General features: G+C 38.4%; 1 protein-coding gene across 1 annotated transcript; it reads left to right on the top strand.

Annotated features, from left to right (window-relative positions):
* The first annotated feature begins 12986 nt into the window (after positions 1 to 12986).
* Positions 12987 to 14694, top strand: LOC145056774 (Polynucleotidyl transferase, ribonuclease H-like superfamily protein). Its single transcript, XM_079004496.1, has 5 exons — positions 12987 to 13593; positions 13691 to 13754; positions 13853 to 13939; positions 14025 to 14285; positions 14379 to 14694. The coding sequence occupies exons 1-5, from the start codon at positions 13109 to 13111 to the stop codon at positions 14466 to 14468; spliced, it is 987 nt and encodes a 328-aa protein (XP_078860622.1). The 5' UTR covers positions 12987 to 13108; the 3' UTR covers positions 14469 to 14694.
* The last annotated feature ends 868 nt before the right edge of the window (positions 14695 to 15562 follow it).

The following is a 15562-nucleotide window of genomic DNA, read 5'->3' as shown; positions in this document are numbered from 1 at the left end:
GGAACCCATAGAAGTGGGTGATGACTCCGGTACCGACTCAGAGCCGGAAGTTATCGATCCACCACCCATTCAACCTCCCGTCTTCGTAAGGAACTTTCAAGGACCGACTCCCGTCTGGGGAAGTCACCTCCACCATTGGAGCCAACAGCAAAACCTACGCCCTCCCTACGGCATGTGTCGGGACTTCTATGATGTCCGCGGCGAAGGTTCGGCTGATCGAGCACTTCCGGTAATGGTGGGTAAGCTAGCCAATCAGTCCTATCAATCTGGAGTTCAAGCTAGTCGACTCCGAGATGTCAACGTGGAAGTGCAGGTTCACACTTCTGACATCCGTAGTCTGGACAAGATACAAGACAATGCTCAACTCCAAACCGAAGCATTTCAAGCCCAAATGATTGCAGCCCTCGCCGAACTGAGGGAACAACATGCCACTTTTGATAGGCGTCTAATGGAGTCGAAGCAATCAGATGCGGAGTCAAGCTCCAAGCGCAACCTACGTCGCAAGTAGTGCTTGTCAAGGACTCAAATTTTGTTATAGCTTAGGACATCGGCTAAAAATCTTTAAATTTCTCGAACTTTGTAATCGGAGACCCTTATAGGGGTCAAATTTTCATGATCGTTGTAACAACTTTTATATTAATATAAGTGACACTATTATTACTATGTTAAGTATTTCGTTCAAACCTTGAAAGGTCTTTGTGAAACCAAATACTTGTTTCATACCTTCAGTCTTACAAATAACTTTCATTCTTCTATTTTAATACTCATACTATCATCTGTTGTTGAACTATTGCGATTTAGTTCATGAGACACATACATTTTCTATTTCTATGAAATTATTATCCTTGTCTTTTCAACCTATAGTTGAAGGATGCCTCCGCGTAGGAATCCAAGGTGAAACAACGGTGGGGAAGCACCTGTACCACCACCACCTCCACCACCTCAATTTGATGCTGTTATGTTCCAAGCAGCAGTCACCGCAGCGGTGGCAGCTGCCATGTCACAGATCAATAACTCGAGTACAAATGGCTCGGGATCTGGCACACACCCATCCAACCATGGCGAGAGTCATGGACCACCTCGAGAATGCACCTATAAGGACTTCACTAATGCCAAACCCCCAATGTTTGATGGAACTGGTGGTGTGATGGCCCTGAGGCAGTGGATTGAAAGGACGGAGGCAGTCTTTGAAATCTGCTCCTGTCCCGAGCACAGCAAAGTCAAATTTGCAACCTTCACCCTTATTGATAAAGCTTTAACTTGGTGGAATGGCCACGTTAAAGTACTTACACTAATCGTGGCAAACTCCATAAGCTGGGAGAGCCTGAAAGCCATGATGATGAGAGAATACTGCCCACGGGGAGAGATTCAAAAGCTCGAACACGAACTATGGACTCTCGGAATGGTTGGTACCGACATCGCTACTTATACCAACAGATTCTGTGAGCTGGCAATCCTTTGTCCAGATATGATTGCTCCCGAGAGCAAGAAAATAGAAAGGTACATCTAGGGACTGACGCCCCAAATACGATCAAGCGTGTTAGCTTCCAAACCTGACACCTTTGAAAGTGCTAAGGAACTGGCACAATCTCTGATTGACTACGGAGGTCATCAGAACTCAACCACTTCTGCACCAGAACCACAGAAAGGAAACAACAACAACAACAACAACAACAACAACAACAACAACAATAGCAGAAAGAGAGTGTGGAATAAAGGGAAGGGTGGGTCTTCCCAAGAATCCGCAAAGAAACAACTGGTTTCAGTGAATGCTGCCACTGTACCTACTACAGCTCCTACAAATACCTACCCAACAAAGCCTTATGTAGGTAACCTCCCAAAGTGCACCAAATGCAATTACCACCACCATGGACCTTGTCAGGAAATGCAGTGCGCCAACTGCAACAGGAAGGGACACATAGCCCGTTTCTGCAAGGACCCCGCAAAGCTGATCACTCAAGTTCCCGGTGCGGGTGTAGGACAGACTTGCTACGGTTGTGGCGAGGTGGGCCACTACAAGAGGAACTGTCCTAAGGCAACAGGCACCGGCAGTGTGGGACGAGTTTTGGCAATAGGCCACGACGAAGCTGTAGCTGACCCAACTATATTTGCTGGTACGTTCCTTCTCGATAATTCATATGCATGCATATTATTCGATAGTGGAGCGGAGAGAAGCTTCGTGAGTCAAAACTTTATTCATTTACTTAAACCTAAACCTAGCAAGTTAGAAAAATCATTCACTGTAGAGATGGCCAATGGAAAGACCGAAAACACTAACTGCATATACATGGGCTGTACGTTAACTTTAGACGGCCATTCTTTTTCAATCAATCTCATGCCGGTCCAAATTAAAAGTTTCGACGTCATAGTCGGCATGGATTGGTTGAGTCTTCTTCGCGCCGACATCATGTGCTTTGAAAAAGCAGTTCGTCTTAACCTCCCTAACAACGAAACATTAGTTATCTACGGCGACAAATCTAGTACAAACCTTCGCATCATTTCGTGCATCCAAGCTCGAAAGTGCTTGCGGAAGGATTGTCGAGCATTCCTAGCGCACATCGTTGATACAAGTCAAGAACTGAAGGACATCAAGAACATCTCGGTAGTACGCGACTTTCCCGATATCTTTCCAGAAGAACTACCAGGATTACCACCGCAACGCCAAGTCGAGTTCAGAATCGACTTAGTTCCAGGAGCTACCCCAGTAGCGAAGTCGCCTTATCGTCTCGCACCAGCAGAGATGCAGGAACTTTCCAGTCAACTTAATGAACTCCTTCAAAAAGGATTCATAAGACCAAGTTTCTCACCTTGGGGAGCACCGGTCTTGTTTGTAAAGAAGAAAGACGGATCGTTCCGTATGTTCATCGACTATAGAGAGCTGAACAAACTTACTGTCAAGAACCGCTATCGTCTACCCCGTATTGACGACCTATTCGATCAACTTCAAGGAGCGAACTACTTCTCAAAGATATATCTACGATCCGGATATCACCAATTACGAGTTCTAGAGGGGGATATTCCAAAGACAGCTTTCCGAACTCGTTATGGACACTACGAATTTGTAGTGATGCCGTTCGGATTAACCAATGCACCAGCAGTATTTATGGACCTAATGAATAGGGTATGTCGTCCTTACTTGGATCAGTTCGTCATCGTCTTTATCGATGATATACTTGTCTACTCCCGAACTGAGGAAGAGCATAGTCAGCACCTACGAAAAGTCCTAGAAACACTACGAACGGAGAAACTCTATGCAGAGTTCTCTAAATGCGAATTTTGGATTCGAAGAGTCGAATTTTTAGGCCATGTTGTTAGCGAGAAAGGTATACACATGGACCCCTCCAAAATTAAGGCCATTGAGAACTGGTCGGCACCAAAGACACCTAGAGAAATTCGTCAATTTCTAGGTCTAGCTGGCTACTATCGCAAATTCATAAAGAACTTCTCTAGCATTGCGAAACCTCTTACTACATTAACCTAGAAAGGCGTGGCCTTTGACTGGGAAGCGAAACAAGAAAAGGCATTCCAGACACTAAAACAGGCCTTGTGCACCGCACCGATACTATCCCTCCCCGAAGGGATAGAAGACTTCGTAGTGTATTGCGATGCGTCAAATCAAGGACTTGGTTGTGTTCTTATGCAGAGAGGGAAGGTAATCGCTTATGCCTCCCGACAGCTTAAGACACACGAAGTGAACTATACGACACACGATCTCGAGTTACAAGCAGTGGTATTTGCTCTGAAGATCTGGAGACACTACTTATACGGAACCAAGAGTACTATTTTCACCGATCACAAGAGCCTTCAACACATTTTCGATCAGAAGGAACTCAACATGCGACAACGACGATGGGTTGAGTTACTAAATGACTACGAATGCGAAATTCGTTATCATCCTGGCAAGGCCAACATAGTAGCTGACGCCCTCAGTCGAAAGGAATACACTGGTCGGAGGGTCAAATCTCTGACTATGACTATCCATTCCCACTTATCCACACAAATTAAGGAGGCACAAATGGAAGCTTTGCAACCTGAAAATGTGGCGGGTGAATCCCTGCGAGGAATGGAAAAGAATCTAGAAGTCAAGGGTGGCGGAGCCTACTATCTCATGGACCGAATCTGGACCCCGAAACAAGGTGGTTTCAGAAACGTAGTCATGACCGAAGCTCACAACTCAAGGTATTCCGTTCACCCGGGTTCAGATAAAATGTATCTGGATCTTAAGAAACTGTATTGGTGGCCTAACATGAAAGCAGAAATTGCTACCTTCGTAAGTAAATGTCTTACTTGCGCTAAGGTTAAGGTCGAGTATCAGAAACCGTCAGGATTACTACAACAACCAGATATACCAGAATGGAAATGGGAGTGGATTACTATGGACTTCATAACCAAGTTACCCAAGACGACAAGTGGACTCGATACCATATGGGTCATTGTCGACAGATTGACCAAATCCGCGCATTTCCTACCCATCAAGGAGACTGACAAAATGGAGAAGCTTACAAGAACTTACTTAAGGGAAGTAGTGCGACTGCATGGTGTTCCGATATCCATTATCTCCGATAGAGATAGTAGATTCACTTCAAGATTCTGGCAGTCACTACAAAGTTCCCTGGGGACTAGGCTAGACATGAGTACAGCCTACCACCCACAAACGGACGGACAAAGTGAGAGAACGATACAAACTTTAGAAGATATGCTGAGAGCCTGTGTGGTTGACTTTGGAAAGGCATGGGATATGCATTTACCCCTTGTCGAATTTTCATACAACAATAGTTATCATACAAGCATAAAGGCTGCTCCGTTTGAAGCCCTCTATGGTCGAAAGTGCAGATCCCCTCTGTGCTGGACTGAAGTTGGCGATACCCAATTAGCTAGAAGAAGAGTTCCTGAAAGCACTCTCACCTGTCCGGAAATCATACGAGAAACAACAGAGAAGATCGTTCAGATTCATGAACGATTGAAAGCCTCTAGAGACCGACAGAAAAGCTACGCTGACCAAAGGAGGAAACCTTTGGAATTCCAGGTAGGAGACCACGTCTTAGTAAAGGTCTCACCGTGGAAGGGTTTAATACGCTTTGGAAAGCGTGGGAAACTAAATCCAAGATACATAGGGCCTTTCGAGATTCTTGCCAGAATCGGCCCTGTGGCTTACAAGCTTAACCTACCGCGCGAACTTAGTAACATCCATCCAATCTTCCACGTCTCAAACTTGAAAAAGTGTCTGTCCGATGAGACTCTTGTTATTCCACTCGACGAGATCGAGATCAACGAGAGCCTCAACTTTGTGGAAGAACCAGTAGAAATCATGAACCGAGAGGTCAAAAAAACAAAACAAAGTCGCATACCCATCGTGAAGGTTCGCTGGAACGCCAAGCGGGGACCTGAATTTACATGGGAACGTGAAGATCAGATGAAACAAAAGTACCCTCATCTCTTTCATGTTCACTAGTATCTTTACTACTTTAAATTTCGGGACGAAATTCTCTCTAACGGGGGGATGATGTGACAACCCGATATTTCAACTCTTTGTAATGACCTAAAAGGTCAAGTATTGTAACCACTTTTGAGTTAATAAAATTAACTTTCATAATAAAATATGTCTTTAAACCATGATCGTACGTAAAAAGAACGCCCAAATCCGACTTCGTATATTGAAGTTATGATTTTTCCAAGTTAAGCTTAGCAACAGACAGCTAAAAACTCGAATCGGAGATCGAGCGACTTTTGGCCGGAATGACCTAAACGAGAATCGAAGGTCTCAACATTGGTATTTCAGCGGTAAAAAGTCTGGCAAAAACCGACGTCAGATAAAGAAGTTATGAATTTTTGAAGAAAATTCCTTAAACACGATGAGTTATAAAATAAATAATAAAAATAATTTCGGAATTTTCCAACGGAGTCTAAACGAAAGTTGTAGAGCATAATCTCACCTACGCATGGATATAAAGACCATCGAAAACGGAGTTCGTATGGAGAAGATATGAATTTTTGAAGTTTATTAAATAAAATTATATTTATTTAATTCAAAAATCAAGCATTATCCGAAGAGGAGTCAGCGTCCTCATCCGAGGTACGCGCTGCGTCCCCCTGTACGCCCTGCGCACCCGATGGCCTTGGCCTCTGATCGTCCACGTCGCCCTATGCGAGGCTGCCGACCCGTCCGACCCGCCCGTCCGACCGACCCGTCCGACCCGCCGTCCCATCCGACCCGCCAGACTGATCCGTCCCATCCGAAGCCGAGGCAGTCGAGGCTTCGATCATCCATGACGTACGCGTACGCGTTGCGTACGAGCGTACGCCCCGCGTACGAGGCTTCTTAGACCCCCCTATAAATAGCATGCGAAGGTTTCCGAAAAACTTGCTCATTTCTCTCCTTTCTCTCACGATATTGCCTCGTTTTCCGTGCCCGTTCAAACCCGAAGCTCTGGTCTTTTTGCTCAAGTCCCGAGGGTCGATTTTACTCCCGAGATTCCCGAGAATCCCGAGAAAAATCCGTTTCCTGAGACGAAACTCTGCCCGGTTTTCCTTCTCGCTATCTTCAAACTTTCAAGTGAGTTCATACCCCTTAATTTACCTTTTAAATGTTCTATAAATTCTTTTATATGCTTTCAAGGGGGGATTACAAGTAAAACACACGAGTATTATCGTGTGTTACATAAAGAACTATTTTATATGCTTTTATATATCCAAATCACTTGCGATTTACAAACTTTATAAGGAACTTTCATATATATAACATATGTTAAACTAGCATTCTATCTTTTGAAATATAAATTGTTGTAATGCATGTATAAACTAAAATTTTCTTAGATTATATGTATACTTGTCTATCTTAGACTCTACACCAAAAATCTATGCTTTCATAACAAATGATTCCTTTTTTCTAGGTATTTCTAAACAAACGAGGCACACTTTTAGAAAACTATAATAGGTATAGTTTTACGAACAAATTTCTAACTCTTATGTACTAGAAACATGAATTTCAAGAAGTCACTTTCGTATACAAGAACAAACGTAACATTTTAACAAGTAGATCTGTTTTTATACCACGGTTTTGTGAGACACTAACTTCATGTACGTTCGAGTACACATTTCAAGTCCTGTATTATATACCAGAATCCCTTGGAGGGGGAGCATGGTGTTTGTGTATAGATCTATACGGGCTTGACAACCCGCGCCCTGACTGTTAGCTGCAGTCCACCGTTTGGGGTGACAAACGTCATAACATTCCAACGCCTGAAGAACGTTGTGTATAGGCATTCCGAGTCAATAGTATGGTTATAAAACTCACATGGGGTATTAAAAATGCATTGATTTACAAGGTTTTCAAACACATTGGTTATTTTACACTTACATACATTTTTAGAAACAAACATTGGTGTTGAGTGAAGGCTACTTTTATACTAGTAGAAAATATAGGATTTTCTAAACACAAACAAACAAAGACAAAACATTTCATTTCATACAAACATTGTCACTTAAATACTTATGAAACTCACCAGCTTAAATGTTGATCTACTCTTTCAAAATTACTTGTATGTCCCAGGAAATCAGTAATTTCAGGTATTCATTTTGCTTTTGACGAAGGGATGCTGCGGCGCCAGTTTAATCTCGTATTTTGACATCATATTGTAATTGGTTTTGAACATGTAACTTTTGACAAATGTAAACTTTCAATTATATATATGATGGTTATATTGCTTTCTTTACTACGTATTTATTTGTTACGTTATCACATGAAGTCATCCGCCCCCGAACGTTTCCGCCGTTCAGGTTTGGGGGTGTGACAATAGCACATGTATCAGTTTATCACTCAATGGAGTTAGCATCCATAGAGTTCACTTAGGAACTCATTACTTTATAGACGGTGACATTTCAGAAATCATTTATACACCAAATGTAATGTTTAAACTTACAATTTCTAGAAAACATTTCTGCCTCTATAAAACAGATTTCTGATAGAAAACTAATACTAAAATTTGAAATTAGAAAACTGATTCTAGAAATTTGGAACCTGAAAACTGAAATGTGATATCTGAAAATAGGAAATTTGAATTCTACATTCTGAAATCAGCAAACTATTTCTGAAAAATCTAGAATCTTAGAAAACTGAAATCTTAAATCTTAAACCAACAAATATGATGTTGTTTTTTCAAAATCTGATGTAGTTTTTCAGCAAAATTGTGTTGTTTTCCAACTAAAACTACATAAATGGCTGTTTTTCAACAAACATGATGCTGTTTTCCAGTTTTCAGGGTTGTTTTACTGATTATAATGTTGTTTTCGGCAAAATCAAGTTGTTTTCAGATTTCTAAAGTTGTTTTAGATGAAATTGAAGCTTTTTTTACTAAACAAAACTGTTTTTCACAAAACAATGTTGTCTTTAACAAAATAAAGTTATTTTAGTGTTGTTTTTAATAAAAATCGACAAGAACAACAAGTTAAAATTTTGATTTTTTATCCTTTTTTTCCAGACTACTGTTAAAACAAAAAATATGAGAACAAAACCGTTTTTTTTTCTTTCGTTGTTCCGTTTTCCTCATTAATTTTTGAAAATAGGGACTCCGTTACATCCCGTCGTTTCCGCCGGAGAAGACAAGCACCAAATTCCGACGAAAAGGCTCTAGAACGACAATCATAACCACCCATCAGAAATGATGGGGAATGTTCGCCAAAATGTGGAGACGGTGGTGGTGGCCGGCAGTCTGTATGTGTGTGTTTGGGTGCTTCTTTCCGGTCAATAATAGTGAAGGGGTGGATGGGTTGGGGAAAATGAAGGGTAGGTGGTTTATTTTTTTTTTATTGAAATTCATAATAAAAACATTAAATTTATTAAAAAAATAAAAATAGAAGGGTACTACGGTCATTTTAAATTAGGCATGTACTAAGTTCACAACAAAATCGTCTTTCAGGGATGAAGTGTGTAAGGTTAAAACAAATGAGGGACGATCCGAGTTAATTTTTTAAAATAGGAACTAAACACGCTTTCTGGCATGTGTACGAGGGATGAATGGTGTAATTTACCCTATATTTATTGTTGTGCCCTTAGTCAAAACCAAAAGCAAGAACAGTACTGACGTTTATACATCTATCCATAAGGTTGTATGGAATGTATTCAGTACCCACTCTGCATATGTGAGTTGTACTCGGCACAAAGCACGCCATGAATTCAGCATGCCGAGTTTGGTGGCCTAACTTAGCAGTTCATTACTGATGAGTGTAAAAAATAAAATTTTCAAAATTTAAATATATACCCATTTTTATCAAACATTACCATTTAAAAAAATCAAATTTCTAACATTCTTATTTTTAAGAAAAAACACCCGTGATTTCTTCACATCTGAAGTTTAGTCCCTAGGGATCCAAAATTTCACAGATGGTTTATGTGCTTTCAAAACTTTTGATGTTTGATCCTCTTTGCTAACCCTGCTAGCTTTTGGCCGTTAACCATTATTTGATTATAATACTCGGAGGACATTTCTGTCATTTCACTACCACAGGGGACCATTTATGATGTTTTGTCTCATATATATATATATATATATATATATATATATATATATATATATATATATATATATATATATATCAAATTTAATTTTCAAAGTCTCTCTCTCTCTCTCTCTCTCTCTCTCCTTAAACAACTGCACAAAAAACCCAACTAAATTCTCCATCGATCTACCATCGATATATGTATACAGATTCAAGTTATCAACTTCTAAAAAAAAAACCCACTTTGTTTGAGCCAATTTATAATTTTGTTTCGGTTCTTCATATAATGGAACCAATGTTTTAAAAATCGGTTTGAACCGGCCGGTCAAACCGGTTGGACTGGGAACCGGATAAAGGAGCGGTTCAACTAGCATCGATTTTATGTTTATTTTTGAATCGGAATGAACCGGTCGGTTTTTACAAAAATCATGTTGAACCGGTTAAATTAAATAAAACACATGCAAATGAGTCATTTTTATACCAAACTTTTTTTTTTTCATATCAATTTAAATTTCTTTGAATAAAAACACATGATAAATGTTATAAATTTTTTTAATGCATTTGTATTCATCTAAAACTATTTTTTTCTATATTATACTTTATTTTATTTTTTTATGTATATAGATTGATGTAGAACTTAGGGTTATCTGTTTTTAATGCATTTGGATTGATCTTCAAGTTTTATTTATGTGAATTTGTAATGTTTAAACTTGCAGATGTCTACATATGTGTAGGAAAATAAGAAAAAATATGAAAAATATAGAATCGGTTGAACCAACGTTCGAACCGGGAGCCGGTCACCATACCGGTTCAACTAAAAAACCAATTTTTAAAACATTTAATGGAAAAAAGGCCATAGGTGATGTTTATAGAGATCAATGGTAGAAATTTTCTAGATTTCGACGACCGGAGGTGGCAGACGAAATAACATTTGTAAAACTCATTTGTCTCATTTCTGTTTCGGTTATCCATTCCACCATTGTCATCTTCTTCAAACAACCGACAAAATTTCGTGAACCGTCATGATTATGGGGATCTGAGGGTGATCACATATTAACATCGAGATCGAGCAAAGTAAAAAGTCCTAGAAAATATATGAAAATATCATAAACATGAAGACGAAATTGATGGGGAAATAGTTTATGTGATGATTTCGTTATAATAACTATCAGTTATTTAGCAAGTCCTGACGGTAATTCACTACACTAGGGAAATTGTGTTGATTATCAAAAACATAAATGATCCAAACCTCCCCGAATGCGATTAAGAATTAAAATATGCTTCTACTTTGAACATGTAACCCCATCAAGTCATGGTTAATATCCCTGAGCCCATGGTCTGAAGTGGCATCAAAACTAGTGGGTTTCAACAGAAAATTCAGCAGCAAAGCATAAAGATTCTGATGAGGGTGGGGGATTTGTTTCCTGTTGTTGGGTTGCAAACGAACAAAAACTCGAAACGAAGGGCATAATCGAGGATGCCATCTTTTCACACATAAATACTTGGAACATACATTTTTTAACAAAATATTAACCCTTTGTCCTATTAATCAAATCTATCAACTAGTGATTGCATTAGAGATGCATTTTCAAAACTGATATTCATCTTGTCTTAGCACATTAATTTAACCATCTTAGTTATCATCATACAACGAATGAGAAGGCAAACGGGCAACAAGTTGCGCCGCTAAGCCCTTTTGTATGGTAAAACCAATTCTTTTAAAGACTACATCCATAGATCTAGGGGATATAACATTGCTATGCATGATCCGTTATAGTCTACACAAAACCCTTACCTGTTAATTGCATTAAGATCTCTCTCTACCTTGATTTCTGATATGTGGGTTGAATAAAAAACAGAGGATGGCGATGGTAGTCCCAATATTAGAAAATCTCAAGCAAAGGAGGAAGACGAAGGTTGTTCGATTGAGAAGGGTTTGAAATTGTCGGTGCTGTTAGGTTTCGGGAGGAGAGAGAGAGAGAGAGAGAGAGAGAGAGACTTTGAAAATTAAATGATATATATATATATATATATATATATATATATATATATATATATATATATATATATATATATATAGAATTTCAAATAACTGTTAAATATTATAGAAGATAACGATTAATCTAGCGATATAGAATTTCCATTTTTCTTTTTTATCACAATTAAATATTCTTTTTTTTAATATGAAAAGAATCGACCGTTCAAGTATTCGAAATTTCATGGGTAAATGAGTGGAAGAGAGGCAGATGTATAGCGTATGTATCCACCTATATTGAATTGCCGATACAGAAATGATAAAATCGTTTTTGATTGGACCGAATATAAGCCTCCTATAGATATAGAAGATGAAAGAAGATAGACAAGAAATCGAAGAGAGGCAGATGTATAGCGTATGTATCCACCTATATTGAATTGCCGATACAGAAATGATAAAATCGTTTTTGATTGGACCGAATATAAGCCTCCTATAGATATAGAAGATGAAAGAAGATAGACAAGAAATCAAAGACAAAGAGGAGAAAACACTTTTTCGAGACAGTAAATATATATATAAAAGACAAAACGTCATAAATGATCCATATGGTAGTGAAATGACAGAAATATACTCCGAATATTATAATCAAATAATAATTAACGGCTAAAAACTAAAGGAGTTAACAAAAAGAACCAAACATTAAAAATTTTGAAAACACAGGATTTTCTTAGGAACTAAACTTTAAATTTAAGGAACCCACAAAAATCATTTATGTTGGATGTTGTATTCTTTTCTTTTTTAAGTGAATTGTAATTTTCCTTTCAAGTTAATGAAATTTTAGTTCTTATCAAAATTAATTTGCTTAAATTTACTATTTTATTATATAAATTAATTTTAGTTAAATTAAAAAAAAAAAAAAAAAAACATGGCAAAAGTGTCAAAACACATCCTCTAAATAACAAAAATTTTAAAGAAGTACGACAAATCCTAATTGGCTTAGTAGAAAATTGTGCGGTAAAAGTCAACTTCCTCTGGCCTTAACAAAGATCAATAGTTGTTTTTGACCGTTTTGCCCCTAGCCATAACCAAGCAAGGAATTGTATGGACAGTTTTGCCCCTAGCATTTTAAGGTAAAGAATATCTGTAAGCAACGTAACAAACGTTGGCCACTATTTTGGGTAAACCAAGCAGGGTTCAAACTTACGTAAGACAAGAGCTAACCAGTTTCTTGCATGGCTACACTTTGCTTCCATCGAAGGCTACTTTTGTAAATCAACTTAAAAAAGACTTTCATAAAATAAGAAAAAATATTCATATTCCCCAATCCCCCTACCATCGCATATACAGAAAGCTAGCGTAAATTCCCTTGGTTACAAAACACCGAAGACAATGGAGGTTTTCTCTTCCTTCTTATCTGGAATTGCTTTACTTTTCCAGAAGGACTTCCTCATAACCCTAACCTCTCATTTCTTTCAAACTATTGTTTAACTTGAACTACAAGACAATCAATCATCTCCCCATGCACTCCATCAATCTATCGATCTCTCTATATATACACATATATGTATCAATATTTATCCAATCCATGCACACAACCTCTCTCTTTCTCAATCACAATTCATAAGTTAGATTTATTTGATGCTAGAAATGTCGAAGTCGAACGAAATAGTCTTCTTTGATTTGGAAACAAACGTGCCAAGAAACCCTGGGCAAAAATTCTGGGTGTTAGAATTTGGAGCAATGGTGGTATGCCCAAGAAAGCTGGTGGAGATAGAAAATTACTCCACGTTGATTAGACCTGGCGATTTGTCGGTGGTAGGGGTGAATCCAGCGAGGTGCCATGGGATCTCTCGAGGAACAGTTTTGAATGCTCCAACTTTCGAACAAGTTGCTGATAAGATATTCGAGATTTTGAATGGTAGAATATGGGCTGGACACAACATTCAACGGTTTGATTGTGTCAGGATAAAAGCAGCGTTTGAAGAGATTGGAAGACCTGCTCCGGAGCCTGTGGCGTTGATTGATTCTTTATGGGTTTTGTCGGAGAAATTTGGTAAACGAGCTGGCAATATGAAGATGGCTTCATTGGCTTCTTATTTTGGTCTCGGTGAACAAAAACACAGGTACAATTGTACAAAGATCTCATGTATATATACATGTTCAAATTATACGAAATTGAAGGGTTAATTAATGAAGATCGTTGGTTTCTTGAATAAACAGGAGTCTTGATGACGCTCGAATGAATCTTGAAGTGCTCAAACATTGCGCTACGGTGTTGTTCCTGGTAAAAATAATTTGAATTTATATATAAACCAGAAATTTTTCATCATTTGATCTCCATTTTTCGTGTTGTTTGATGTTTCTCTTGTTATGTTATTCAAGGAATCATCACTCCCTGGTATTCTAGAGAATCAATGGCAGCACAATTCGTCTCCCAACATGACAACGAGAAGCCGAAGCGATTTAATGGTATTTAAGTTTCTTGATTTGTTCATGTGATTTGTAATGGTCGAGTTATTATCAGGTATTGATTACGTATATGTGATAAATGAAGGAACCTAGCGTGTCGACCTCTATAAACAAACCATGGTATAAAAAAGAATCGATATCGAGCACAATGAACAAAGGATGGAATCAAACGGAATCTAGCATATCGAGAACAATGAACAAACGATGGAATCAAGAAGCAACACCGACGATGATGACGACAAGAAGTAGGAGCAAAATTTATGGTGAAGAAACTAGCCGGAAATCTCCTTCTTCCGTTCTCAATCGGCGGCGCGTGGTTCCCTATCCTACCGGAAGTCTTGGACAGGTTCAGTAATTATGAACCACCATTGACTTTTCTCGATTCTAATGATTGATAGAAAGCAAGATTCACCCTTTTCTTGTCTCTCTTTTTAAACAGATGACTGAAAAGGTGAAAAACATACTGTGTAATGTGCGAAACACGCCGTTGAATAATCTTCTGAAGCATTCCCATACGCTGTTCAGATGAACGGAAATGGAATCTGGGGATTTTGTTAGAAATTTAGCCATTTAATCGAAGCTTACTGATGTATGGAAATGGAGAAAGCTGAGAAGAATGGCAAACTAACCTTGTTTCTTTGATTCGTTGAAATTCTTTGATTTTTTTATTGTAAATATTTAAATTATTTAATTTATATAACCCATGTAATAACATGTATCCATTTGAATAATTTAAGATTCTTTGTTTCATAAAATATTGCAACGTTCATGTGTTCACTTATAACTGAATTGATTGCGGATTAAATATATGAAAGACAGATTCTTTTTTGGAATTAAATTAGGGACGTTTATATCGGATTCAAAGAGAATAAGTGAATCAAATCAAAGCAATTTGATTGGTTTATCCTTTCATTTCACTCCCATATCATTATGGAAAACCATGAAATCTAGGTTAACGGTTTAGAGGGGCAAATCAACAGTTTTAGGCGTATTGATAAATTTGGATAGTTGGGCCGGGTAATGATAAAACGAAGAGTGCGGGGAGCGATTAATAGGGATGAGCATCGGAACCGGTCCGGGAACCGAACTTGTTGGAAAATAGGAACCGAACCGGACCGTCGGTTCTACCGGTTCTTGTCGTGTCTTCAATTGTGGAACCGATCCTCGATAAATAGCAACATACGGTTCCGGTTTTTGCGGGTTCTATCGGTTCTGGTTCCTACCGATTCACGGTTCTAAAAATCCACAAGAATATCGTCATAGTCCCGCCCGATCGGTTTTATCCGGTTCGAGTTCTTGTACCGATTCCGGCCGATACCCCGATCCAAATGATCATCCCTAAACAATAATGCAAGAGTAAATTAAATAGGTTGTCCATAGGGTGGAACGGATTCAAGAATAAAGGTTCACAACGTAATACTATATTAAGATATAATGTTATTCCCGAATAAAGTAATAGGTTTAAAATTTTAAAAGAAAAAATCACAAAGAATTAAAAATCCGTCTCCATTAACCCTAATCTTCAAACGTTTTCAACTAACTAAAAACATCAACCCGTATTCATCCATTAACCTGCAAGTATTAAAATAAGTAATGATAACATAGATACATATAGTTCCTTTT

Source organism: Lactuca serriola, chromosome 6, assembly GCF_051521515.1.
Source record: "Lactuca serriola cultivar US96UC23 chromosome 6, Lser_US96UC23_V15, whole genome shotgun sequence".
NCBI lineage: Eukaryota > Viridiplantae > Streptophyta > Magnoliopsida > Asterales > Asteraceae > Lactuca > Lactuca serriola.
Note: the sequence above shows the minus strand (reverse complement) of the source record. Positions and strands in the feature narration are given on the sequence as shown.

Excerpts from the sequence above, each read along its gene's own strand:
- LOC145056774 (XM_079004496.1), top strand. The coding sequence starts at position 13,109 with ATGCTAGAAATGTCGAAGTCGAACGAAATAGTCTTCTTTGATTTGGAA. Across the intron at positions 13,755-13,852 it reads GCGCTACGGTGTTGTTCCTG|GAATCATCACTCCCTGGTAT; the intron begins GTAAAAATAATT and ends ATGTTATTCAAG. Across the intron at positions 13,940-14,024 it reads GAAGCCGAAGCGATTTAATG|GAACCTAGCGTGTCGACCTC; the intron begins GTATTTAAGTTT and ends TGATAAATGAAG.